At 43.8% G+C, this 26,724-nt stretch overlaps 2 protein-coding genes across 6 annotated transcripts in view; one reads left to right on the top strand and one right to left on the bottom strand.

Annotated features, from left to right (window-relative positions):
* The window catches only part of TMX4 (thioredoxin related transmembrane protein 4), a 30,984-nt gene extending 14,391 nt beyond the window's left edge, over positions 1 to 16,593 (bottom strand). The window contains exons 1-4 of one of the 3 annotated variants that reach the window (XM_053284766.1): positions 16,483 to 16,593; positions 6,069 to 6,184; positions 2,293 to 2,338; positions 1,328 to 1,456 (exon numbers count right to left, since the gene is read on the bottom strand). In XM_053284766.1, coding sequence (XP_053140741.1) covers positions 1,328 to 1,456; positions 2,293 to 2,338; positions 6,069 to 6,184; positions 16,483 to 16,535 — 344 coding nt within the window. In that variant the 5' untranslated portion in view covers positions 16,536 to 16,593. Of the gene's footprint in view, positions 1 to 1,327; positions 1,457 to 2,292; positions 2,339 to 6,068; positions 6,185 to 15,563; positions 15,913 to 16,482 lie in introns of those variants that run through there. The other 2 variants (XM_053284765.1, XM_053284764.1) reach the window with 2 other exon arrangements.
* Positions 16,594 to 17,237: 644 nt separating this feature from the next.
* Positions 17,238 to 26,724, top strand: part of PLCB1 (phospholipase C beta 1) — an 807,198-nt gene continuing 797,711 nt past the window's right edge. The window contains exon 1 of one of the 3 annotated variants that reach the window (XM_053284740.1): positions 17,238 to 17,892. The gene's annotated coding sequence lies outside the window, so the exon portion shown is untranslated. The remainder of the gene's footprint in view (positions 17,893 to 26,724) is intronic. The other 2 variants (XM_053284741.1, XM_053284757.1) reach the window with 2 other exon arrangements.

Here is a 26,724-nt window from a genome sequence, read left to right as displayed (position 1 = left end):
ATTTAAACTGAATGATCTAATAGAAGTTAACAAGCAGAAAAGCTTCTTAGACTCTCCAGTAACCCAAAGATATGCCTTCAGCATTACAAGCACTAGGAGATATGCTCCAGAGATGACCAAATCAGAAGTTAGTAGTTCATGGACTCTTATATAAGTTTCTCATGTCAGCTGCCAAAATCTAGTTGAACTGGGTTTCAAGAACACCAGTTTCTCATATCTCAGTTCTGATTTAAGATAGGAGGTACAGTTTTGAAAATTTGTTCACTGCACCCAAGCATAGGCCTAGGGAGCTCCCGGAAGCCCCCACCCCACCCACCCACCCACACCCATTGCACAGTGCAATGCACAGCCACACACTATGCACGATCTGAGACACCCAGCATGGGGGGGGGGCATACAGCCCCTCTCCCACTCCTTCCCACAGTGAACCAAGGGCCAGCTGAGTGCCTACTTTCAGAGAGAGAGAGAGAGAGAGAGAGAGAGAGAGAGAGAGAGAGAGAGAGAGAGAGAGCGAGCGCACACACAGTAGTCCCTTGGTTCACTCGTTGGGAAGGAGTGGGAGAGAGACTGTACCTTGTTTTCCCACTTGTGAGCACTTCATTCACCAGCTGGGTGCAGGGCAAGTGGGTGCTTTGGCAGATCCCCTGACCCCAGCAGTTCAGAAACATTTGCCCTTCCTTGTCCAGTAGCAGCTACACTACTGTTTCCAAGTACCCTGTTTTACCAGTCTATTCCAAGCATGTTTTATTACTCAGATCTCGTCCTCACTGACCTAGATTGATTCAATTGCTGCCCAAATACACAATGCTGAAGTAGTAATTCAGCTCCCCACCCCCACCAATAGCATTTGCAGGGACTCCCCCAACCTGCTAATCATGTGGCCTTCATGGAACTCCCCACCCCCCTCCACCTTCTATTTTGCCCCAAATGCAAGTCTGCTACTGGCACCAATAGCAGGCTCCCAACTAGGGCAAACAAGCTTTATGAGGCAGACAGCTCAGTCAAAACTACACAATTGGCGAAGGGATTAACCTCCTCCACCCTACAACCCACTCTGCTGTCTGGACAGGTGCAGGGCTGAAGTTGCTTTTTTAAATATAAACACAATGATTTTTAATACTGCATGTAGTTGGACTCTATTTTCCAGTGAATATGCAGCCACCTCCAAAAGAGCACTCACATATTTAATGGTCCCTCTTGCTTGTTATCATCTAGGATTACAACCCTTTCCTGATGCCACAGCACTGCTTACTTCCCCACTAATGTCAGCCAATCATGTGAATCACATGCAGTTCTGCCCCCAAACAAGATACTGGAACGTCATTACATTACAGACGATGGCGATTTCCATCCTGCCACAGGTTCCACAGCTTCCCATTTTCTCTCCAGGATATAGCCTTCCAAGTCTTCCAGTGCTCTTGAGCCACGGTATCTGCGAAAAACTCCATCCTTTGCACTGAAAACAGGGAACAGTGTAGTTAGACTACTGGCTCAAGAGTTAGAAATTTTACATAGAGGGAAGAGTCCTGCTGCAGAGCAACACATAAGAGTGATCTGGGGAGGAAAGAGAAGGGCAGAGAAGTAAGCACTCTCTTTCATACTATTGTTCTTCCTACCTCTTGATTCTAGAGAGCTTTTGAGGAGAGTAAGCATAACGATGTGCAAATAAAGCCTTCCTGCTACTTCACCTTTTCTCCTCACCATCCCTTGAGAGTTGTACTTGTCCCATTACTTTTACAACAGCAATGGGCTTTTTCCAACCTGAAAGTAAACTTTGCAAGAGGATTGTAAACTAACTTGGGTTCGCCCCCAATATCCTTATTCTGCTTGCTCCCCTAAGATGGTTGATTAACCAAGCCCATCAGGGTCCAATTACCACACTGTACTCCTCCCTACAGGGAGGTGGTTAATCTTTCAAGGACAGCATGCTGCCCAAATCCCATATAGCCTTACTTCCTGTTCTTTTATTTCAGAGTACTCTTGTGCTGCAAATACTACAGTAAAGGCTGCTATCTTCCTCCACTTGCATCTAAAAAGCCAATCACCCTTGAACTTCCAAGATATTTACTCTAATCCACCAAAAGCTATAGCGGTTACAGTGAGAAAAACAAGACTTCTGCTCGCCAAGTTCAAGACAGTGTAACGTTTTCAGAAGTTATGAATTCATATGCTTCACATTTTTACAGTACTTTTATTGTCTACTTGATCCTCACCAACCCTAAAAGCACAATGATTTTTATACCACGGTAGCAAACAGTTGCTGATTTCAGGCAAGCAAAATGAGATACTTACTGGTAAATAGTGGGAAGCGTAGTGACAAAGAAACGGCCACTTACACCTAAAAAAGCAAAGCGTGTCAGTGGAATTTCTCCAGATACATTATTTTGGTTTTCTAGAGATCATTATTACAAATTACATGGCTATGCAGTTACCACTGACACATACTATAAAATTTCATTTTACTGAAAGGCCCATTGAGTGTTCTGTCTGGAATAGGTTTCCAGAACTCATTTCCATTTTGGTTGCTAGTCCACTGTGATTTTGAGTTTACCTTGCTAACCTCAGTGTACACTGCTAATCTAAGAGCAACAGCAATGGATTAGTGACAGGTATCAAGTGTTCCTCTGTCAACATGGCAGCCACTCCTGCTCTCAGCTCGGCATTTGAACACAGGATCTACGGTGGAGGATGACACTACGGCAATTTAGAGAACTGCTTGCAACGAAGAAGCAGCCAAGTCTCAAGTGCAAAGCCAGCAGTACACTGTGCAATTCCAACAGATGGAGCCAGTGTTTCTTTCACTGTCAGTTCTACACGCACCGTGGAGAAGTTCAATGATACTCCATTTGTGTAATTTGGCAGCAAGGACATGGTAACTAAAGTATGGACATATATGGAAGAAAATCCTAAGGCGAGCCAGAATTATCTAGTTAACTAGTTAATCATAGCATTTGTTTATGTAAGCAATCTAAGTCAGTGTGCAACTGCCAGTTCACACAACAGCAACTGTTCTCAGAAGTCACTGAATAGCTAACTATCCCTAACAACAGAACTGAGCCACATGCAGCCACTGCACAGACTTCTCTCTCTTCTCTACCGATTACTGAGTGGATCAGGAAGCTGCAATAGTTGTCAACATGTGGTAGTGGTCAGACTGGTAAGCAATGGCAGCAACAGCATCCTGTGGAGAAGAGTAGCATGCCTCTGCATTCCATGTTAGAACTTGCCAGTTTGCTACCAGCACGCTAACTGGTGGACAGCACTGGCCCAAGGCTCCCTGGGGACATAATTGATTGATTAAGAGCCATCAAGTCGGTGTCGACTCTTAGCCATAGATTATTCTCTCCAGGATGATCTGTCTTCAACTTGGCCTTTAAGGTCTCTCAATGGTGCATTCATTGCTGTCGTAATCGAGTCCATCCACCTTGTTGCTGGTCATCCTCTTCTCTTTCCTTCAACTTTCCCCAGCATTATGGACTTCTCAAGGGAGCTGAGTCTTCACATAATGTGTCCGAAGTATGATAGTTTGAGCCTGGCCATTTGTGCCCCGAGTGAAAATTCTGGACTGATTCGTTCTATGATCCATTTGTTTGTTTTCCTGGCTGTCCATGGTATCCTCCAAAGTTGAAAAGCGTCAAACATAATACCACCCCCCAATGGTGTGCTGAGCGCCCAACGCCACCACATGTAAAGTGGCACACTTGCCACTTCTCCCCCATCACCACCCCAGCTTGTGCTCTCCTCCCACTACCCAGTAATACTCCTCCCATTGCCTCTACTCTGTTCCTCCAGGAGAACATGTATCCCCTACCCATACCTGGTGTCATGCTGCCAGAGTTGCTGCTCTCCCACTTGCATTTTCAGGAGGCAGAGGGGGAGCAGAAGAAATAGGGAGAGTCTCAGCCTTTCAAAAATGTCAGAGCAAGAGGAGTGGCAATAGCTTGTGTGTTGCTTCTAGTTAAGAGGGTACCAGGGCGGAGGCAGCCTGTCAGTCCCCACAGCCTGTCACCATCAATCTGCCAGCCAAAATGGCTCTCACATCTCATTAGCAGATATGCTCCTTTAAAAATTCAAAGTATGAAATCATCTTCATTGTGTGTGATTTGAAATTTGTTCAAACTTCCACATTCCATTCCAGTTAGGCGCAAGTGATTAAATCCTTTGCTTATTGCAAAGAATAGTTTAACTTTACTGTTGCTGTTGTTTAACATAACCTCAACACCTTTGAAAGCACTTGCCAATACCCAGATGAAGGATATGTTGATGGAAGAAAGTTCCAAGCATGTGATGGGAGAGTGGGTGGGGGGAGAGAGCTTCACAAAATTCCTTTCTCTCTCCTAAAAATATGCCCTGCAAGCTTCACCACCCTCAGTGTGGAGGATTGGCAAAGAAGTCATCAGTTCTCCATTATGTGCATAAAACTTTCTCCCATGCATGCATCCTTTGTCTGCATGCTGGCCAATTATATATTGGCTCTACCACTACACCACACTAGAATGTTAAGTTAAGTATTTAGCTGATCGCTTTACTTAGAGTTTGGAACATTTCTGACCAGATACTACAGCTGCTAAGTATATTGGTACCTTCCATTATATTTCTCCACTTGATAAAGATTAAAATAGCAACAGGTCACCAGTATGGCTGTGCATGAACCATCGGTCGGATGGTTTGGCAGCAGGTTACCTTTAAGGAGCAGAGAGGGTGCCCTTCCCACACCTGTAAAACCGGAATTGTCCGTCACATGTGCATGGTTTTGGCAGCAGTGCCAGCGGAGCAAATATGGCAGGGGGTAAGGGCACCCTCACCCTCAAAGATCACACCCACCACCACTGCCGAACCGATCCGAACTCTGTACCTCCGAACCGGTTCAGCAGTCTTGAAAAGGACCACCAAACCAGTTCATGAACATCCCTAGTCACTTGGTCACTCTAGCTGACTTTAACAAAACAGATTGAGTGGATTTCTTTAAAAGGGACTGCTCATTCTTCCAAGTAGGCATTTCCAACAAGTGAACTTATGCATGCTACCATGTTAGGCAGAATGTATTTCCAGCTCTGTGTACTTTTGGTTTTGGATTTGGGAATTTAGTATATTTATACAAGATGTATTTTATTACTATTTATTCTTTCACATTAGTAGTTAGGAACATAGGAAACATAGGAAACTGCCATATACTGAGTCAGACCATTGGTCTATCTAGCTCAGTATTGTCTTCACAGACTGGCAGCAGCTTCTCCAAGGTTGCAGGCAGGAATCTCTCTCAGCCCTATCTTGGAGAAGCCAGGAAGGGAACTTGGAACCTTCTGCTCTTCCCAGAGCAGCTCCATCCCCTGAGGGGAATCTCTTACAGTGCCCACACATCAAGTCTCCCATTCAGATGCAACCAGGGCAGACCCTGCTTAGCTATGGGGACAAAGTCATGCTTGCTACCCGGTGGGGCTTTGCCCTCCAGCCAGACTTCTCCTGAGGCTGGCGGGGCTTCTCCCCTCTCCCTGCCTGGCTGCTTCTTCCCCCGCTGCCACCGTGCCTCCTCCTAAGCCCGCCGGCGGCCTCCTCCAGGCAGCGGGGCTTTGCCTGCCACCCGGCTCCCTCCCTCCTTGCCAGCCAGCCAGCCAGCCATTTTTGGGCAGCCATGTCCCCTCTTAAGCCCGTTGTCTGTCCCGGTGCTGAACAGCAGCTCCGCTCCCACCTTTTCATTGGTCGTGGCTGCAGTGGGGGTGGGGCTTGCCAAACATCCCCACACAGTTCTCGCCTCAGTCGGCCGTAAAAGAATTAAATTTATAGATGTGTCCATGAACACTGTGCTCCAGCTTCTACAGTCAGATACTAGTTAGTACACAATTGATACTCCCACACTAGTACCAGCTTTCTGATTTACATGAAACAGTTTTAAGTTATTAAGCTATGTGCTATAGAGGCAACATAAGGAGTTGTGTGAGGCAAGGCTGATTCTTCCATTCCACAGCCATGCACAGAGGCAGGGGGTCACACTTAAAAATTATCCTATACTTTTTGATTTATTCTTATTCACTTACAGTATTACTTCTAGAAGATTTGTTTTCTCTTACCAGGTTCTTGAGTGACATCTACTTTGCCCACAGTGATTTCAAGGGCTTTGCTATCCTTTGCGAAAGCCTCCCATGCCGATTCCATCTGCTGACAGGCAGGACACCAAGGGGCATAGCTAAGGACAATGACAATGTTGTAAGTATATTACATACATATATACTGCCCAAGTAGCAATGCAACCTGGGCTGCCACATATACACACACTGCCCACAAAGCGCTCAGGTTTTAATCTAGAAAAAAGGAAAATATTTCCAGCCCAGAATACCAGCACCACAGGCACCTGAGCATTTCAAGTCACAGGACAACCCAGGACTTGGCCTCTCTTTCAACTCCAGAAGATGCAAAAACTTATTTCAGGCAAGGCTGCGTCAATATGACACCTTTACAAACAACTCCATCCAAATAATCCATTTCTGCCAGCTTTGCCTTACACTTTTATACAGACACTAAGAGGTGAAAATAGGGCATTCACGGACAATGTTCCACCAAAAGTTCATGTGGAATGAATTGCTTTGCTTAATCACACTTAAGCAAAGCAATCTAACCACGTGCCAAGAGGACAGCTAAGCTACGGGACCATTAAAAAAACATCTCCCAGATCAAGTTACCACCTCAGGTCCAAGCTATGCATCACAGAGGACACATGGGCACTGCCAAGTGCCCACCCACATTCCCCTGGTACCACATGGCTGCATAAGTTCAGTTTTATTTGCGTCACTGACCAGCAATACAAAGTAGACAGATAAAAAAACTTTAAACATTAATAACAATTCATCCTAAAGTAGAACAATCCGATAAGGTATTAGAGTCTGTCTGATTCTATTGGGCACCACACAAAATTTGGCTACATTATATGCAACATCAGAGTCATGGTCAGCAAGAAGCAAACAAAACACAACCTGGAAAGTTTCTTAGGAAAGAGGCTATAAGAGAAATACAAGAATCTCGATAAAAAGTACAGTATAATAAAACATGGGCTATAGACTCAACTGCTCCATATCCACATGGGCATACCCATACAGAACATGCTTAAATCTACCCCCCAGAACCACGGATGGGAGAGCATTAAAACGTGCCGAGAAAATTATTCTATACTTAGGCACCATTAACATGCTAAGATACCTAGCTGGTTTGGAGTTCTATATTTGATTCCTAAAGTAAACGTTATTTGTAACGTAACTTAGATTGTTTTGGCATGCGTTATCTAGGAGCTTTTGTTTGAGGACTAACTTGCCATATTCATGGCCCCATGCTATCAATAGCTCAGGAGAGAATCCCACATGGTTGAAGAAAGTGTTATGTGCTGCTTGGGAAATGGGCAATGAATTTGCACCATGCAGTTTTCTCAAGTATCTCTTACTAGGACAATGTACTTGACAGCACTCTTCTGTCTTCTGATCAAGCATCCTAGGAATTCTTACTCATCTAGTCTCACCTAGACTGAGCTACAACCAAAGTTCCCATTTTGTTTCAACACTAAAAGCTCATTAAGCAAATGCCTGAGTGCTGGTGACAGGAGAACACATTTGCTGTTGCGTGCTGGAGCATGTGTTGGTTATGCCCTTTATCATTCTGGGCCCAGAACATAGGCAGGGCATGTATCTTCCCCATCATCCTCCACTACAGGCACTCTTTATCATCTGCCTTCAGATTGCTTCTCCATGCAAGCTAACATCTAGTGGGATCTCAAGCAAGGCACTCACCATAGTGGGGCTGGAATCTGTTTTCCAGGCGAGTTCACCTTTGAGAATCTTAAATGGATAAAATGTGCACACTCTTCAATCCTGCTTTTATTTGTGTTTAACTGCCAGAGTTTAAGGTCATTAGCCAACATCCAGGTTACCAGCATCCTTGAGCAACAGCCATTTCTGTTGTACAAGGAGGGGTGTGATTTTCGACAGCCATTCAAGCCTGCAGAGGTGTGCCTCCGCTGCAGTTGTCTCCGCTATGTTGCTGAGACTTCCCCAACCTTCAGGGACTTTTTGAGGCGGCACAAGGGGCTGCTGAAAACTTCTATTCCCCCCATTTTATCTATTTATTTATTGTTAGATTTCCATACCGCCTTTCATGAAAACAGTCTCAAGGCAGTTCACACAAAGTTAAAACAAGACTACAAAAATTACATACTTAAAGTATCAGCTAAAAATATAAAAATACAGATCCAAGTACAAGATTAAAAGAAGCACAACACCACCATTTAAAAAACCCACAAAGCAGCAGCAATAGGAACAGTCACATCAAAACCTAGGTAAAAAGCCAACATGTCACAAACTTTCTAAAAACTGTGATGGAGACTGAAAAACAGATTTATTTAATTATTTATTTATTTGAATTTTTTTTTTATACCGCCCTTCCGAACTGGCTCAGGGCAGTTTACAATTAAAACACATAAATCATTAAGAAAAATTAAAACAGAAATACAAATATAAACACCAATTTAAAAACATCTTAAAAAACAATTAAACTATCAAAACAATTAAAACCCTGAAAATCAGGTTAACATAAAACAATTAAAACTAATTAAAAACCCTGAAAGGCCAGACCAAACAGATGAGTTTTAAGACTGACACTGGGAGAGCATGCCAGAGTCTGGGGGCAGCAACAGAGAAGGCCCTGTCCCACGTGCACAACAGCCGAGCCTCCCTCATTGTCGGCATCCGGAGCAGAGCCCCCTCAGATGACCTCATCAAGCAGGCAGCAACCTTTGAGAGCAAGTGGTCCCTCAGGTATCCAGCGCCAAAACTGTTAAGTGCTTTAAAGGTCAAAACCAGCACCTTGAATTGGACCCAGAAACAAATTGGCAGCCAATGCAGCTCTTTCAAAATGGGTGTGATGTGATCCCAGTGGGGAGGTCCAGATAAAATCCTAGCTGCCATATTTTGCACCAGCGGCAGTTCCCAAATGTTCTTCTAGGGCAGCTCCACGTAGAGTGCGTTACAATAATCCAGCCATGACATGAGGGCAGCTCCACGTAGAGTGCGTTACAGTAATCCAGCCATGACGTGACTAAGGTTTGGTTAATTGTGGCCAAATCTGCCTTCTTAAGAAAGGGATGCAGCTGGTGCAGTAGCCGAAGCCATGCAAAGGCATCCCTGGCCACCATCGCCACCTGAGCCTCTAAAAGCAGAGCTGGGTCCAGCAATACCCCCAAGCTACACACTTACTGTTTCAAGGGGACTGCAACCCCATCCAGAACTGGTAGAATCTCCTCAGCCTGATTGGCTCTCCTACTGACCAACATTACCTCCATCTTGTCTGGATTCAATCTCAGTTTATTAGCCCACATCCAACTCATCACGGCCTCCAGCCCCCGATCCAGGACATCCGCTGCCTCCCTAGGATAAGGTGACAAGAGGTGATAGAGCGGGGTGTCGTCTGCATATTACTGACAACTCAGTCCAAATCCCCGGACAACCTCTCCCATCGTTTTCATGTAGCTGTTAAACAGCATAGGGGACAAAACAGAACCCTGCAGGACAAAACAGGCCAATTGCCATGGAGCCAAACAGTAGTCCCCTAGCATCACCTGCTGGACCCTCCTCCTAAGGAAAGACTGAAGCCACTCCAAAGCAGCTCCTCCAGTTCCTATACTCAAGAGGCAGTCCAGGAGGACATAATGGTCAATGGTGTTGAATGCCGCTGAGAGGTCCAGCAGAACCAACTCCCCTGTCTAGCTCCTGTCACAGGTCATCCACTAGAGTGACCACGGCAGTTTCAGTCCCATATCCAGGGCAGAAGCAATATACGATGCAGCTGTGCCAGCACAGTATTAGTATGAAAGTCAGCCACCGACTGGAAAACAATTTACCCAATTTTACTGGTTTAACAGAGGTAATTTGTGTAATAAAGTAACCCTATTGCGCCTACCCAAAGAAAGCACCCACCAACAGCAGATATGGAGATCTTTGCCTTACACGCAGCTATTTCTATGAACCACTCCCCACAAATTGAATGGTTGTGAAATGTTCAGTAGTTTGGAAGTCAGTTTTTATTTCACCCTAAATAAAATCCATCTTTTCTTAGGAGGCTAAGCCCTAAAGCACAGTTCAGCTTTAACTTTGAATTCTGACACGCATATCTTTTATACCACCCTTCCAAAAATGGTTCAGGGTGGTTTACACAGAGAAATAATACATAAATAAGATGGATCCCTGTCCCCAAAGAGTTCACAATCTAAAAAGAAACACGAGATAGACACCAGCAACAGCAACAGTCACTGGAGGTACTATGCAGGGGGTGGATAGGATCAGTTACTCTCCCCTGCTAAATAAAGAGAATCACCACATTAAAAGGTGCCTCTTTGCCAAGTTAGCAGGGATGCATATCTGCAATTTGTTCAAAGACCTTCTAATGTCTGTAGCACAACAAATGCTCTTTTTTCTTGTCCCAGGCAAACTTCTGCAACTTTTCAGGTTTTAAAAAGCTAACAGTCTCCCAAGCAGGACTGCATAAATTCAGCCCTCCTGCCGATGTTGGAGTACAACTCCCATCATTCCCGACTACTGGCACTGTGACTGCGGACAATGTAGTCCAAAAACAGGGGGACAAAGTTGGGCAGCCTTGCTTTAGAGCAGTGTTTCTCAACCACCGGTCCCTGGACCGCTGCCGGTCCCCGAAGGGTTGAGTGCCGGTCCCTGACTGGGAGTCAACCCCCCCCCAACTGAAATCAAGGCACTCACTTCCTCAATTTTGCACATGGCATGGAAGAGGAAGAGTATCACGGAGGCATGGGACCCTTCTTGTGCCTTGCCTCCACGTGCTGCTGAGATCTTCCTACAGCTATCTTATTCCCTATCTTTACAGCTTCAAACTGTATGCGGTGCGGGGGCATGGAGGAAAAAGTATGGCAGTGGGCGCCACTTCAAGGGCTACTGGTTCTTGCATGCTCATTGTTTGCAGCCAAAGGTTGGTTGATTGAAACCCAGCTGCCTGTTGTGGTTGAGGCGCCTTGAGAGGGAACGCTGTTTCCCTCTTGCATCAGTGGGGCTTGCTTGTATGTTGTTTTCATTGGCCCCATGTAGCTTTTGAATTTTTCTAATGGCCCAACATCCCCTCTCCATTGAGTAATCACAAGCACCTCCACTCCAGACATACTGGAGACAAATTTGTTCACCCAGGCTTTTAAATTCAGGGGTTCTCAACCTTGGGTACCCAGACGTTGGTGGACTTCTACTCCCATAATCCCCAGCCATAATGGCCAAATGCCATTGTTGTTGGGGGTTATGGGAGTTTAACTGAGGGACCCAAGGTTAAGAACCCCTAATATTCCATGTTTGCAAAAGATTCCAAATTTAATTATTTCAATGCTTATATTATTTTCATTCTAAACTGCCCAGAGATGCAAGTTTTGGGCAGTATAGAAGTCTGATAGATAGATAGACAGACAGACTTGAAACCCCTTTACTAACTGCTGGTCCGGGAAACTGCGCATGAAGAATGTAGCGGTCCTTGAAACTCTGCACGAAGAATTTAGCGGTCCTTGACTCCAAAAAGTTTGAGAAACACTGCTTTAGAGCATGCCCCCTTTTAATGTTTCAGCTTGTGTGTACCGATGTAGCTAGTGACATATCAGCAAGCGTCTCCTACTCCATCCTGTACCATTTTGAGACTCTCCCTTCCAATTGCTTGAATTGCATACAGTACTTGTCATCTGAAGTGTGTTGCCCAATTTTAAACTAAGTGCTAATAAATACAAAACTACTTTCCACTGATTATGCAGGTTTAAAAAAAGTATACCTCTAGCACTGGATAGAGACAAGTATCAACAATGTGCAAATAAAATGTATCAGTAGCCCACTGGACTCCCAAATGGAATTATTCCATAAACATTTAAGGCAATATTATACCTCACAGCTAGGAACATGCATGCTAACACTTTTATTCTTTCTACAAAGTAAACAACCTGATTAGGTTTACCAAGGGATTTACTGTTACTCAATACCAGTCTTTGGGCTGCACACACTTTTGAGGAACTAGCTATCCAGGAACAATCACTTAACAAAACATCTGTAGCAAACTTTGCTGTTTGGCCTATAAAGTAAGAAGTAAAGTGTGCCATCAAATCGATTTCAATTCCTGGAACCCACAGAGCCCTGTGGTTGTCTTTGGTAGAATACAGGAGAGGCTTACCATTGCCTCCTCCCGCACAGTACGAGACATCTTTCAGCATCTTCCTATATCGCTGCTGCCTGATATAATAGCAGCGGGGATTCGAACCGGCAACTTTTGCTTGTTAGTCAAGCATTTCCCCGCTGCGCCACCAGCTACTATAGACTACACTATACCCAAACATGGGCAAACCTGGAGAATCAGTTTTGCTATCCATACAACGTTGAAGAAATATTATCGCAAACCTGGAAAAGCAGACCATCAACATACAAAGACAATCCATACTTATTAAACACCATTCTAATTTGGGACAAATGGAATCATATATTAGCTCTATCCCCACTACCTATAAACCTGATTCATATCAACCTTCCCCCCCCCCTGCCGCCAACCCGCCCACCGCCAACCCTGGAGTGGGAGTGAAATCTCTTCAGTACTGGAGGAAACATGGACTTACAAAGTTATATACTTTTGTTAGTGGAAACAAGATAATATCAAAATAAGAGTTGATTGCAAAAACAAAAGTGATACACATCATCCTTGGCATGAAAAAGTTCAAGTAACTCACATGATAACACCCATACTTAAGTCGTACTCATTCTAAATCAATTTTTCAAAAATAATGGACAACACTGCATATAACAAAGGACTATTTTCCTCAAATTTATGATGTATTATTAAATGAGAAATGGAACTGCATCTTATTATATAAAGAGATGGGCACAAGACTTGGACCAAGAAATCACTGACAATCAATGGAAAAATATCTGCAAGTCCTACTCAATGCTTTCTTCTTCTTTAAATAGCAAAAATGAAATTTATAAAATATTAACCAGATGGCACCTTTCTCCCTCAAACTTAGCTGCGACAAATCCAGATATGCCCCACTTGTGTTGGAAAGGCTGCAGGAAAAAAAAGGTTCTACTACCAATGGTAAACCTTGTTTATTTATATACAAATGTTGGCTACAAGTACACAAATATGTTAAAGCAATACTAAACATAGACCTAGAGTTAAGCCCAATGAATTATTTATTGGACTTACTGCTACAGTCACCACTTCAAAGAACTCTTTCACTTCCTAACTATATTAGCAAAGTTTATTATCGCTTCACAATGGAAGAAAAAAGGGCATATTTCAATTAGAGCATAGTTCAACAGAATATGGTCTACAATGGTTATGGATAAAAAATTTTACTGCTGAAAAGTGATACCGATCAAAACTTAAGTGTACAATACTATGCCAGGTGGGAGCCCTTCTGGAAATATATAGAAGAGGGTAAGGGCCCAGTGCATGACCCTAATGCTCTAAACTAAATTTACTCTTGGTGAAAATGAATGTTCATTTGTAGAAACCAGCTGATCCTAAACTGTATGTTCAAAACTGATTATTTAATGGAACAATGCAGAGGAGTTGTTATAAATATTTCTTATTTTTATTCCATAATATGATACCTACCTGTCATATTTTGAAGGGGGGAATTCTAAGAGTTTTAATTTTAAAAAGACTACACTACAGATATTTTAGACACCTTAACCCTTTGTAGATAACGTAACTCTAGTCACTAACCAGTTTGGGTTCATCATCCTTGCTCCAAGGAAACAAGAATGATACAAAAATAGTCTATTTTCTGCACTCAGAAATCACTGTTCCCCAGATATGTGCTTGAGATGTCAGAAGGACTGCTGCCTCTGGTAAAAAGCATCCACACAATCCATTCCTGAATGTAGGGCTTCACCCACATGGCTGGCGTGTCTACTTTGCTATGGACCTTGCTGCAAAACTGCTGTTCAGTGGGTACCAACATTTTGCAGATGAGGCTGAAAGCAGTCTTCCAACATGGACACCTAGCTTTAGAATGCTTCCACAGTGTTTTCATACAGATTCAACCAGAGTGTAAATCTACAAGGGCCTAAAATGTGCCAATATGAGTTGTGTGGGGCACTGTCGCATAAAGGTAAAACGTGCCATCAAGTCAGTGTCGACTCCTGGTGACCACAGAGCCCTGTGGTTGTCTTTTGTAGAACATAGCCTACTATTTCTGTGTAACAAGTATCTAAAAAAAAAAGTGTCAGCAAGTGGTACAATTCAAGGACTTGAAAAACTGCCTATTGCTCCACTTTCCAGCAAGATCTGTGTCCCAGTTGCCTCAACCAAGGGCACCCTCTCGCAGTAAGGGTTGCCCATAAAGCCTTCAAACAACCAGAATCCTACGTAGATGACCACTTCAGATGCATGAAGTGGTCATCTATCTAGGTAACTATGTGTCAGATGGCATAATTTACCAGAATGAGCTACAAATCAGCAAGTCCCTGGTTCAGATCTTACCTAGCCACACTAAGAAGATGGCCTTAGACAAACCACATTTTCTCAGAGCCAAACTATGTGAAGGAACAGCAGTCCACATGAAAAACTGAGTTGGGGCCTACTCAAGAGGGAATGCACAGGGAGTATGAACACAATCCAACCCTCCCTCACCTCATTTTGCTGAGCTCCACTGCTTTGAGCAGTTCTCTCAATCCAACTCCATACTAAAAACCAACTGGGATGGGGAAAAGTGATATAAGACAAGAAGAAAGTGGATTTTACTCTCTGCACACACTCTTTCTGTGTGTAAAGCAATAACTCTTCCATCCCCACCCTACTCTCACTGTGAGAATATGATCAATATGTGGCTATAAATCACATACCCTAACCCTTCATGCCATTTGGTCCTTATTGCCCCACCCAAATTGGCCAAGAGTATCCACAGGACTGTTGTAAGAATTACACATACATAGAATGGTCTGAACTATAACACACCAATGTAATCTTTATTTGCAAGTACAAATCATGCAGCACTCATTACTAAAAAATGAATATCCTGCTTTTCCAAGTTTTCCCAGACAGTTGAGCATTTTTTTTGTAAATAAAAACAAACACATATCAAACTAAAATCACTGAATGCACAACTAGTAACCCCAATATGGGGGTGGAGGATGGGGGTGTCTGGTGCATGTGTGTACACACACACACACACACACACACACAGAGTTTGATCAAAAGGCCCAGGAACATAAATTGATAGCCCTGAATGTGTCAGAGGAGTCTGCGCACTACAAACTAATACAGACTCCACTTAATTTAATCCTGTATCTCATCAGATGCCGGTGCTGCAGAAGAGTAAGTAGAGCAAGACCGAAAAGTGCAAAGCAAACAAAAATCCGAGGCGCTAGATCCACTCCCGAGATTGACAGAATCCACCTCGCTCAAAAGCATGGCTTCTGGGACGTTAAATCCTAACTGTTCTTGTGCACTGACACACTCCCCACTGCTCAGCGTGCTTTTAGAGCCCCCTGACCACAAGATCGGGCGGCCCACAGCCTAGCCGAGCTTAGCTTACTCACAATTCCACCATCCACTGGCCTTGCAGCAGGAGGCTCCAGTTTGAACCGCTCAGTGATTGCACTTGGATCGCCGCATGAGGCTCCATAGAAGCCGAAACGGTGGCAAGAGACGCCCAGGCGGCAGCGGCGCCCCACAGCATCAGCAACTGAGCTCTCATCCTCCGCCGCCCCTTAACTGGGCTGCAGCGGAGGATCCCAGGCGGCTTCCTGCCTGCCTCGCTTTGAAGAGCAGCCCCGGTCGCCGCCATCTTGTGGGGGGGGGAGGAAAAGAAGCTGCAGCCGCCAAAAAGATGTATTTTAAAAAGCCAAGAGTTGCTCCACGACCGCCACGAGACAGGCCACACTTCCGGTTCTGGTGAGAATGCCTCCGCCCTGCGCCGATGACAAGAATCGTTCCTAGGGGCTGGAGCCACCGGTGTGAAACGTCAGTTCAGACTCGATTCGGAATTATTTAGTTTTCCACACGCCTTTTGCTCGCGTCTGCTCCGGAATGGAGGATGTGCATTCACATACCGGGCAGATTTACCCCAAAGTCCTACGAGCTATATCGGGAAGCACTTCACACACAATTCGGATTCTTCACTGCGCGATATAGTGCAACCCGATTTATATTAGGGTAAAAAAAAAAAAATCCACTTTTTGCGTCAGCTTTTGGGGAAACTTTTTCACAGTAAAGCCGGCGCTTTACCGCGAACTCAAAGTTTTCCCAAAAAATTAGCCAAAGAGTGGATTTTTTTTTTTTAACCCTGATATAAATCGAGTTGCACTTGCGGTAAAGCCTGCTGTGTGGATAACTCTACAGTCCCCCAAAAGTTGAGGATGAGGGGAGGCGGTGGCCCATACTTGGTCGGAAAATGCGGAAGCCCATTGCACACTTCTATGGGAATAAATCCCATTGAACACAGTGGGAACTACTTACGCGTAAATATTAGGTTTAGGTTGTAAGTGGCACGTCTGGAGCCATGTCAACATGGGGCAGAAATGTTATTGATGAGGATGGAAGCCGAAGCCCCAGCAAAGCTTTTATTTAAAAGGTAAATACTCCAATCATCTTTCTACCCCTCCTCTTTCCCGAGGGACGGCCTGTGTTTATAACTACCAAGCGACAACCAATCCAGGCACTACTACTCGGACTTATTAAGCAAGAGTGGCAGTTTCATGTGCTCTCAAAACTACACCACGATGGTATGGCGAGACCTCAGTACTTTCCCAAAGTTGCCCCAAAGTCAAATCCATCAGGCGCTGCCTTTCCTTACCATCTCCTCGTAAAGGTGGAAAACTAAACCTCTTGAATTTATGCCTGTCACGCCTTCTTAAATAATATGGGGACGCTATCCTCACTTTAAAAAACAAAACAAACAAACAAACAAACCCTACTATGCAGCATGTGTTGCGGTGGAGGGGAATAGCTTGGTGGACACACTTCCGAAAAGTAAGTAAGAAAGAAAAATCTTACTCGATCTCTCGCAAAGTACTACAATTCAAATTCAAAGGGAGAACACAACTGTGCCCCGCCTACGGGAGAAGCACACTGCAATCAAGCTCCGGAAATCTCGAGAGCCACTGAGACTGCTGCTGCACCCGCTTGGCTCCCGACGCCTAAATTTAGGGCGTGGCTTAGCTTCTCTGACAGCGAATTCCATTCAAACGAGTGCTCAGACAGGCTACCGCACTAAACCAGCAGCCTTTGAAACGCTCTTTTCCAAGCCTAAGTTCGTCTAAAAGCGACGCAACAATTCGAAGCTATGAAAAGCAACTCATCCGCGCAAGCTGCTCGCCTCTGGTTTAATACGGTGATGCCTTTCGTTGCCTGTAGAGCGTGTTGCTTCAACTGAAAGTGAGCGACTGAGACCCTGACTGCGCAGCCGCGGGGAATGGGCGGGTTGTTACGGCTATAATTCCATACAAGTTACATGTTAGAGACTTCATGTTTGCAACTCAGTCAGGTTCCAAAAGCAAATCAAAGCTGATAGTTTTTTTTCCTAGGCTAGGAGGAAGTTTGACATATCTGTCTACTCTGAGCACCTGGAAGATACGGAATTTATTTTAGGACCAAGGGTCTACACCTGTAAAACCGAGAGAATGGTTTCCAAGTAGGAGAGCTGAGCGCTGCAAAACAGTTTTCACGACTGTAAAGACTTAATACGACTAATCGTGAGGCAGCTAAAGACATTGGCCAAGTCTTTTGTAGTCAGGGCACACTGAGGGCGTTGATTTCTGACTACTACTATTAATTCCACTATTATCTACTATTAATCTTTAATTGGTCCCTCGTGTCCGTGATGAACAAGGGCCTGAAAACTTCTGCACAAAACTCTCAAGACTGAAGGTAAGAATAGAGCTGACTGTGCCCCTTCCTTAGATTTTAATAATCCCTTGTACAAAGGCAACTATGAAGGCTTAGTCTCTAGATACTCCCTCTGATGTCTCTTGTACCATTCCACATTACCCTTTAATCTTTTGCTTTTAAAATTATGTTTACATTAACATTTATATCCTATATTTCCATTAGTGATCCTCAAGGCAGTTCACAATAAAGAAAAGTTAACACAAGGTAAAATGCAGTCACTCAAACACTTGAAAATATAGCTGTCAATTATGCAGGCCTGAAACCCTCAAAAAGAAGGGTCAGCTACTTGCCTGAAAGTAAGATAGAGGCTCAGATTGCTTGTGGGGAGAGCATTCCACAAATTAGGCTCTACAGCCCGCAATATGGCATAGCCTAAGACAAGTCACCAAATGCTGCCTCCCTGTGCACCCCCCCCCCATACACACACCTGGAGGAAACTAGTGCCCCTTCAGAACTGACCCTTTCAAGTTTGAAAATGGTGCAAGGAAGAAAAAGTTTGCCAGCAGCCTCCATGTCTCTCCTCATGCTGCTTTGCAAGAAGTGTGAGGAGAGGGTGGTGCTTCTTGCAAAGCTTACTACAGTCAGATTAGTCTTGAAGAGCTGCTCTGATGGCAGTGGTGAGGCATATCTTGCCACCTTGCTGGCACCTGAGGCAACTGCCTCACCCAGTCTCATGAAAGGTCCCATTATGTATCTCCACTCACTATATTTAAGATTGCAGGCAGGGACAACACTCCACAAGGTTTCAGTCACTGCATGAAGCAGCCAAGCAGGCTCCTACAGGTGACGACCCTTTTGGCCTTCAGAGTTAAGACCAGCACTTTGGGACCCAGATGCAGTCAGAGCAGCTGGAACAGTACAGGGTAATATGATCCAAGTGTCTCACATCAGTAACAACATTATAACCAGCTGTAGCTTCCAAAATCTTGAGAAACACTCAAATTCTCTTCATTGAGTTCCATTTTAGCACACATGTAGATGCCCCTTCCATTAATTAGTTGCATCTAGTCACACAATTAGACTCTCAGCTAATCATTTCCAGAAAGGTTGCTTATGGTAATTTTTTTATCCTCCTCTCTCCCCCTCTCCCTGCACCTTTCTCTCTCTTTCTGGGTCCAACTCAGAACTTATATACATCATGTAGCCAATGTCTTCCTGTGATTATAGTATTTCTACATACAAATGATAAATTTTTGTTTGGGTTTTTTTATGATGGAAAAGTATTCAAACATAGCACCTCCCCCTTACTTTCTCAGAGGCTCCCAGTTAGGACTCACCTGTGCGTTCTCGTTTGTTACATTTGTATTCTCTTCCAATAAACATGAGGTGGCCTCACTTATTTGATCCTCCCAAGTCTGTAAGGTTTCTTGGCTGAAGTGAATACAGGTTTCCCACATCCACACAGAATCTGCTCCAACCAACTGATTAGATTTGCCAGAACCCATCCTATAACTGGCTCTTGATCCAATGCTGCACACAGCTGCTGTATTGTGCTTTTCCCACACAGTATAGCATTTACTGATAGTTGCTGTTTCAGCAACCAATATTTCTTGCCATATGACTGTAAAACTCTAACTTGACAGATTAAACACTAGAGCTGAGTGACAGTATAAAGCCTTTCTAAATCTCTTTTCTAATCTAGTGTTGAAGTCTTACAAATCCACTAGAGCACTTGTAGATCACGGCAAGAGCAGATGCATTGCATGCAAATAGTCCCAGTTCAGTCTCTGGCATCTCCAGGTACAGCTAGCAAAACCTCCCGTCCAAAACTCTGGAGACTTAACTACCAGTCAGTGCAGACCATGTTGACCTAGATGGATCAAGGGTCTGACTCAGTAGAAGCCAGTTTCCTAATTTTACCTGAATCTTCTGGGATCTAAGACTTTTTTTTAACAGTTTAACCTAATTAGGTAGATTAACATGAGGACGGACAAAACAGACCACAGATATTTTATGCTGTTTATCTTCAAGGATCCTATCCATATGCTACTGGAGTGAAACTTTCATTTGATATATTACCACAGATACGACAAAAAGCAATTGCCCACATGTTTTGCTATTTGCATCCTGCTTCTGTCTATTGCCCTTGGTGGAGAGAGAGAGAAAACCCACCCTGCTAAAAAGGGTTTATGAGAAGAACACTGAGAACTGGTATTCCCTGAAGGCAGAGGTGCTCAAAGCTCCAAACTCTCAGCACAGCTGTATTCTTCAGCCATCTGCCAGCACTACACTGTTCCTACCAAATTCATCTCACCTGCCCTCCAACCCACCTTTTATTTGTCATTCTCCCAGACCTTGTTGTTCCAGTTTTTTAAGCAACATCCTTTATTTATTGCTTACTGTTTTATAGAAATAGACCCAAAGTCATACCAACCTGAAGTCTAGACCATTCTGTCAGCATGCCACATCTCCTGAAATTACAATTTAAACCAGAGGCATATCTAGGGAAAATAGCACCTAGGGCAAGCACTGAAATTGCACCCCCTGTCCAAACATCTGACACCCATCTTTCAGATAATTTTACCATACTATCAGCTCAAAAATACAAGTCAAGCTCATTAAACTTTTAATATTTCAAAAACTATTTAGCAGTGGGTGTAGCCAGACCAAAAAATGCTGGAAAACTACAAATTTCAGTATGCTGGGGCTCATGAAATACCCAAATATTATGTGGCGGTGTACCTTGAAAACTAAAAAGAAGTGCCTGTCTAATTCCCTACTATGCATTGTAGCATCACTATTACATAAGTTTTAAAAATAACTGGAGAATTTGACTTTTCCCAGATATTCTGAAAATAATTAAAGGATATGCAGAGTAAACTGTGTCACTGCTTGGAATATATTCTAGTATTTCATAAAGACAGTTAAAATTAGAGAAGGAGAGCAAGAAACTCCCAGTGGGCCTTAATACTAAGGATTTCACACTGATTCAAAGACAAACTCACCATTAATAGCCATATTATTAAGATCTCACATTTAACTCACTTATCACAAGAAGCAAAGTTAGAGCAAATGAATACAATCCTAGCTCATAAGCTTCAGCTCAATATTCACAAGCCCTGATTCTCTGTACATAGTGCCAAACTAAATATGTGTACGGTGAATTATATTATATTAAATTTAATGTTTTTTTTAACCTGTAGCCCTTTTGGGGGGCTTCCTAAAGGCCATGGGGGTCTGCACAGGATCCCTCTCTCCCCCGCCAGCCTCTTAATTCGCCGCCGCAGCTCATCCCAGGCTGAGGGCCTCGCAGGCACCATTTGAGCATGTGCGGTGGCCATTTTTGATTTTTTTTAAAAAATGGCAACCGAAAACAAAATGGCCACCGCTCATGCTCAGTTGGCCTCTGTGAGGCCTGGCATGCTCTAGGGCCTCACAGAGGCCATTTGAGCATGCACAGTGGCCATTTTGTTTTTGGTGGCCATTTTTAATTTTTATTTTTTTCATTTTAAAGATTGGTGCCCCCCTTCAGGTGGTGCCCGGGGCATGTGCCCTGCTTGCCCCACCCTAGATACGCCCCTGATTTAAACCATGTTCAATTTGACTAAAATCACACAAGGCCATGGCAGCAATCCTTGCTTTACAGCATTTTCAGAGTGCCACAACAGCAAGCTGTTGCCAGACTTTTACACAACATGCAGCTTCATACTCTGTCAGCTTGTGGTGCCATCTTGTGGAATTATCTCCCCATAGAAAATTTGTCTGGTGCCTTCATTAATGTCCTTGGGGTGCCAAGTGAAAATATATACTTAATTCAAGTCTAACTAACGCTGTTTTAATCTGCTGTGGTTAGTGTTATATTTTCTTGTATGCTACTCTATTTTAAATAATAAATAGGAAATCTGCCTAAAAGTATCTTAAATGCAGTCTAGGTTTTGATGTGAATTTATTACATGAATATAGTGCTGACAAGTCAAAACAATTTCTGGCAACTTTGGAGATGCCTTGTATACTTTCCTATACTTGATTGATCCTGGTAACTAAGTAGGTGGGTGCCTGCTAAACTAAGGCTATATGCAGAACTATTTTCTGACAGTAAAGTAGATCTATTTGAGGCATTTAGAAGCAAGAGGAATATCTGGCATCTGGAAGATATATCCCAATTCCTTCATCCTTCTGCTAGCCTTATTGAACAGCATTTATCACTTCTAGCAGCCTCTACCAGCACGTAACCATGTACTATAGTTGGAGTTCCTACTTGCTGAGTTCCTTTACAGGGTTCACATCCATTTGAGCCTGCTCCGATATTATCTATGTCATATATGCTAGCCTCATAATGGCTAACAAGTGTTTTGAATACACACACACACACACACACACACACACACACACACACACACTCCAAAACAGAGAATAAAGGTATTAACACATACCGATGGATAGGCTGTTTTTGGACATAGCATGAAACCTTGGGTAGATTAACCTGTGGTTAATCTGTGAGCCCAGGCGATTGTTGAGCTGTGGCCTCACACAGCCTCTGACTTGTGGAGACGGTGGGGGGGGGGGCTCCCTCTTCCTGTTCCGGCATCCCAGCACACTCTGTAGCACTGCTTGCAAGGTGTCAGGACGTTGGTAGAGCAGTAACCATTCACCACAACCTTCAAGGGGGCGTGCCCCGTGCGGTCGTGCCTTTTAGGCATACATTGGCTGCCCTCAGCAAGGACAAGGCATTTAAACCCGTTCATCACACCACTTGCACCACTGCTCTTGAAAGGGCCATGCAGCCATACAGGCTTGCACAAGCACAATTACTGGTAACAGAGGATGGAGAGGAGCACTAGTTTCCTGTTACTCCTAGAAAGGGTCTTGATGACTTCCTAGGAGGGAACATGTATATGAGGGTGGCAAATGATCCTGGGGTTTGGTTCACTGTGACAAAGGATGCTCTTGGAATGGTAGACCCAGGTCAAGCAGTCCAGGAAGCCCCAACAGACTCCTGTCCCCGTATTGGCATGCTGGCCAGGGATTGGCGTTCTTATGAGAGGGCCGGTAACGATCAGTAAAAGGGCCTCCAAACAGGTTCGTGCACATCTCTACCTCACACTCCACACTCCACACCTTAGGAAGGATGCCTTGCTGGGCAGCCACACTTGATCAGGTATGTTAATGAAAGGGTTCCTTGCGTGTGTGCCCCCTCCCCTTCCTTGGATGGAAACTGTCAAAATGTCTTGTATGGAAAGTGCAATTATTTATTTATTATATTTATATCCCGCTCTTCCTCTGAGGAGCTCAGAGTGGTGTACATGCTTATTTTTACCCTCACAACAACCCTGTGAGGTAGGTTAGGCTGAGAGATACATGACTGACCCAGAGTCACCCAGTGAGTTTCATGGTTGAATGGGGATTCGAACTCGGGCCTCCCTGGTCATAGTTCAACATTCTAACCACTACGCTAAACTGGCTCCAGGTCCAGCATGCTGGGCTACATGCCCAGGTGTGTGTTGCAGGTTGCTCAAGTAACACAAGCAAATGGACAGATATAGACAGGAGATTTGGGAGGATATGTGCTGACTCCTTCTTGATATGACTGGACTGCAGGAAGGTTTCCACAAATTGGGTTTCCACAGGTTTATACACTGGCTCGGCACACTGGTATTTCTGCCAAGTGATGTGGTATCATTCCCCTGGCATGTGTGATTTTTTATTGGGAAACAACTGAGTTACCCAGTTCCTGGTGTCACTGGGGCTCCATGTGTTTGTGTGCATACTTCTGCAGCCTCTCCCACTGTGCCCATTTTGTCATCCCGTACTTTTTGTGCAGATTGACAAAAAGTATGGGATGATAAGACCACAAGACATAGTGAAAAGCGGGATTTCGCCTGTGTGGTTTTCTCCCTTTTCATGGATTGGAGCTTTGGATGCAGCAACACGGCATCTCTGTTGCCAGGCAATGATAGGAGGAGTGTGGAGACTGCACACTCCACAGTGGACAGGGCAACTGATCAGAGAGGTGGCCAGTGAGAAGTGCAGCAGGTTTCTGGGCTCGCCTGAGCCATTCTTTCTATGGTTTCAGGAGCAGCCACAGCACAAATTCCAGGTTATGGTGGGGGCAGAATTTGGATGACACGATGCTGTCTTCAAATATGAGGTTTTGGCAGCAAAATGCACTACAACCCAAAGGTTTCAGATTACAGTTTGGGTTCAAAAACCTCGGGTCACTTTTGTGATGAAACCGTGGTTTCACGCATTCAGATGACCACAAAACTGAACCTCTGGCATAGTTGCCTCCGGTTTGGCATTATGTCCGAAGACGGCCCTAGAAAGGCTTCCTGAGCTCAGAGCCACCTACTATTTTGCCATGTTTATTTATTCTGACACACTCCACTGTTTCTCCAATACTGATTTATGACTGGAGGCGGGCCTACGACTAGAGGCGGGCCTTGCCCTGCAATGCTGGGCAAGTTGAAACCACTGAGCACAGCCTCTTACACTGCCTATTTTATATAGACATCTGCAGTACCCTCATTCTCCCACTACTTACAAGGTTGCCAGGCCACACAAGCCAGTTCTACGTCTCCTTACGACTCTCTGACTGCCACTCTTTTATAACACATAATGTTGCCATGTTCTGTGTTACACTACTCAGTTATAAAGTTTTCGTTTTATCATATTTTAATCAAATTTTAACTCTAATCTTAACTATTTTATAACTTCTCATAGATTTTAGTTTTATCCTCACAGTCTCTAACTTATTAACCTCTATGCATTTACTTTATCACATTTTAATTAATTTTATAGTATGCCATAGATTTTAGTTCAAAAACAATAAGATTTGAGCTTTAACTTTACAGTTACTTTCTCTACAGGCATAGAGTGTTTTTAATGCTACTGTTATGTTTTATCTTATGCTGGTGAAAGACCAAAATAAAGCCAATTGTTATTGTTTATTCTGACCTGTTCAGCATTTTTTACCACCTTTTCAAGTTACCACAAAGTTTTCTCTGTAGCAAGAACTGAAATGCACTTTAAGGTTCCTGCTTGGGATAATCATGTGAGAAAAGCAAAACAAGAAAAATTTCAAAAGGAGGATTCTTGCACACAATGCTTTTATCTATCTACTCAATTTCCCCCCACAACTATACTTCCTTACATTTTAAGATACTAACGGGGAGTAAGAAGCATTCTGTCTTGCAGTCAGTAACCTAGCCAGCAGATTTCAGATCAGGTTTACTACAGTCCGAGACCAAAATAATAAATTAAAAAAAAATCCCTACCCAGCAAAACAGCAAGTCGTTTAATTGTCCAATGACCCACAATTTGAGCTTCCAACATCACTAGTCCCAAGGTCAGTTCCAAGTCAGAGGGCTGCCGCAAACAAGCTTCTAGGGTTTATGGTTTACCTTGGTAGATAGGCCTCTGGAAGGGGAGCACCCTCATTTGCAGATGGAATAGCTGACAAGAGACCACAATGGAGCAACTATTGGCCAAGTGATTTGTGCTACCACCATCCAAATGGGGTCCTGTGGTCTCGGCAGGATCAGCAGTGGGCCTTGTAAGGACTCACTGTTGAAGGATGCAAACTCCCTGCTCCAGAATATGAGGTGGCACATCCAATGTTTGACTTTGAAGGGGACTAGGTAGAGAGAAAACTCAGCCACTTCCTTCATTCTCAGGTGTCCCACGTCAAGTGAAAGCAGATACAAGTTACCTCCTCCTCACGTTATTATTACATTCCTACATAACCCCATAGATTTAAAATTATGCTCTTCAATATCTGCAACCAGAGGCCACCCTTGCTTCCTGCAAACACACATTCCTGTCTTTGGGAGGCATCATCTCTTCCACTATTTTCTGCCATCTTTATTTTTAGCCTCAAGCAATCTTCTCTACTCCATGGAGTCATCGTATTAGTTTCATACAAGTTTACATTTTAATACAAAACTTGTCGTATGTAATTACCCTGTTCGAGCAAAAGCAATCCTCATTTCAGATTTGAGTCCAGGCAAGAAAGGCCTCAAATGCGTTCAGTGCTGCTCAGCTGTTTGTTAAATTGCTGCCTACCACAGCCTCAATCTAAAGTAATGGCATTCAAGATTTCTCTATAGCTTCTTTCACTATGCCTCGTGACTCATTCATTTTGCTTTAGGCAACTCACAATTCTAATTTTCCCAAAATATCTTCAGTTCTGCCAGCTGCTCTGTACAGCCATGTCATTTTCTTTGTACCCTTGAGCTCTGAAGCAACGTTCCCCCCCACTTTAATTATCAGTGATACATGCTTCCTTAGAACTAGAATGTATAAAACACTGCAGTGACAGCCCTGGCTAATGAGTTTACTAACTATAAGAGAAGGTACACAAAGTATAAACATGTAGAGGGAAACCATGGAAATGGACAAGCATGTAGAGGGAATGGCTAGGGTGACTCAGAATCCAGCTTTCCAGTTATTTTTGGCATTTGAGGAGAGCCAAACACCAGAAATAATGTGTTATCATTATTAGGAACAGTTCAGAGTCACAAGTGAGAGAGCAATCTTTTGAGTTTAAACATAACGTGCCCAGGGTGTTCATTAAACAAGGGGTAGGGACTGGAGAAATTAGCAACATAGCTGATAAGAGTCATGACAAAAGCCCTCTCTGGAATGTGATATTCCAGAAACCTTTCAGTAGACTACATTTGTACAAAGTACATAATTCTCAGGTTGCAAAGCATACTAGCCAAGCAGCAGCTATGGCTACTCTTTTTCTAACACCAAAGTCAGAAATAATTCAGATTTGTTTCCAACACTAAGCAGAACACTAGTGTTACTAGCACTAAGCAGTCACTTGCAAAGCTGAAGTTACATGGTAGCCCTCATACAGCAAAACTGAAG

Source organism: Hemicordylus capensis, chromosome 1, assembly GCF_027244095.1.
Source record: "Hemicordylus capensis ecotype Gifberg chromosome 1, rHemCap1.1.pri, whole genome shotgun sequence".
NCBI classification, from domain to species: Eukaryota; Metazoa; Chordata; class Lepidosauria; order Squamata; family Cordylidae; genus Hemicordylus; species Hemicordylus capensis.
This window is presented reverse-complemented; position numbering and strand designations above follow the sequence as displayed.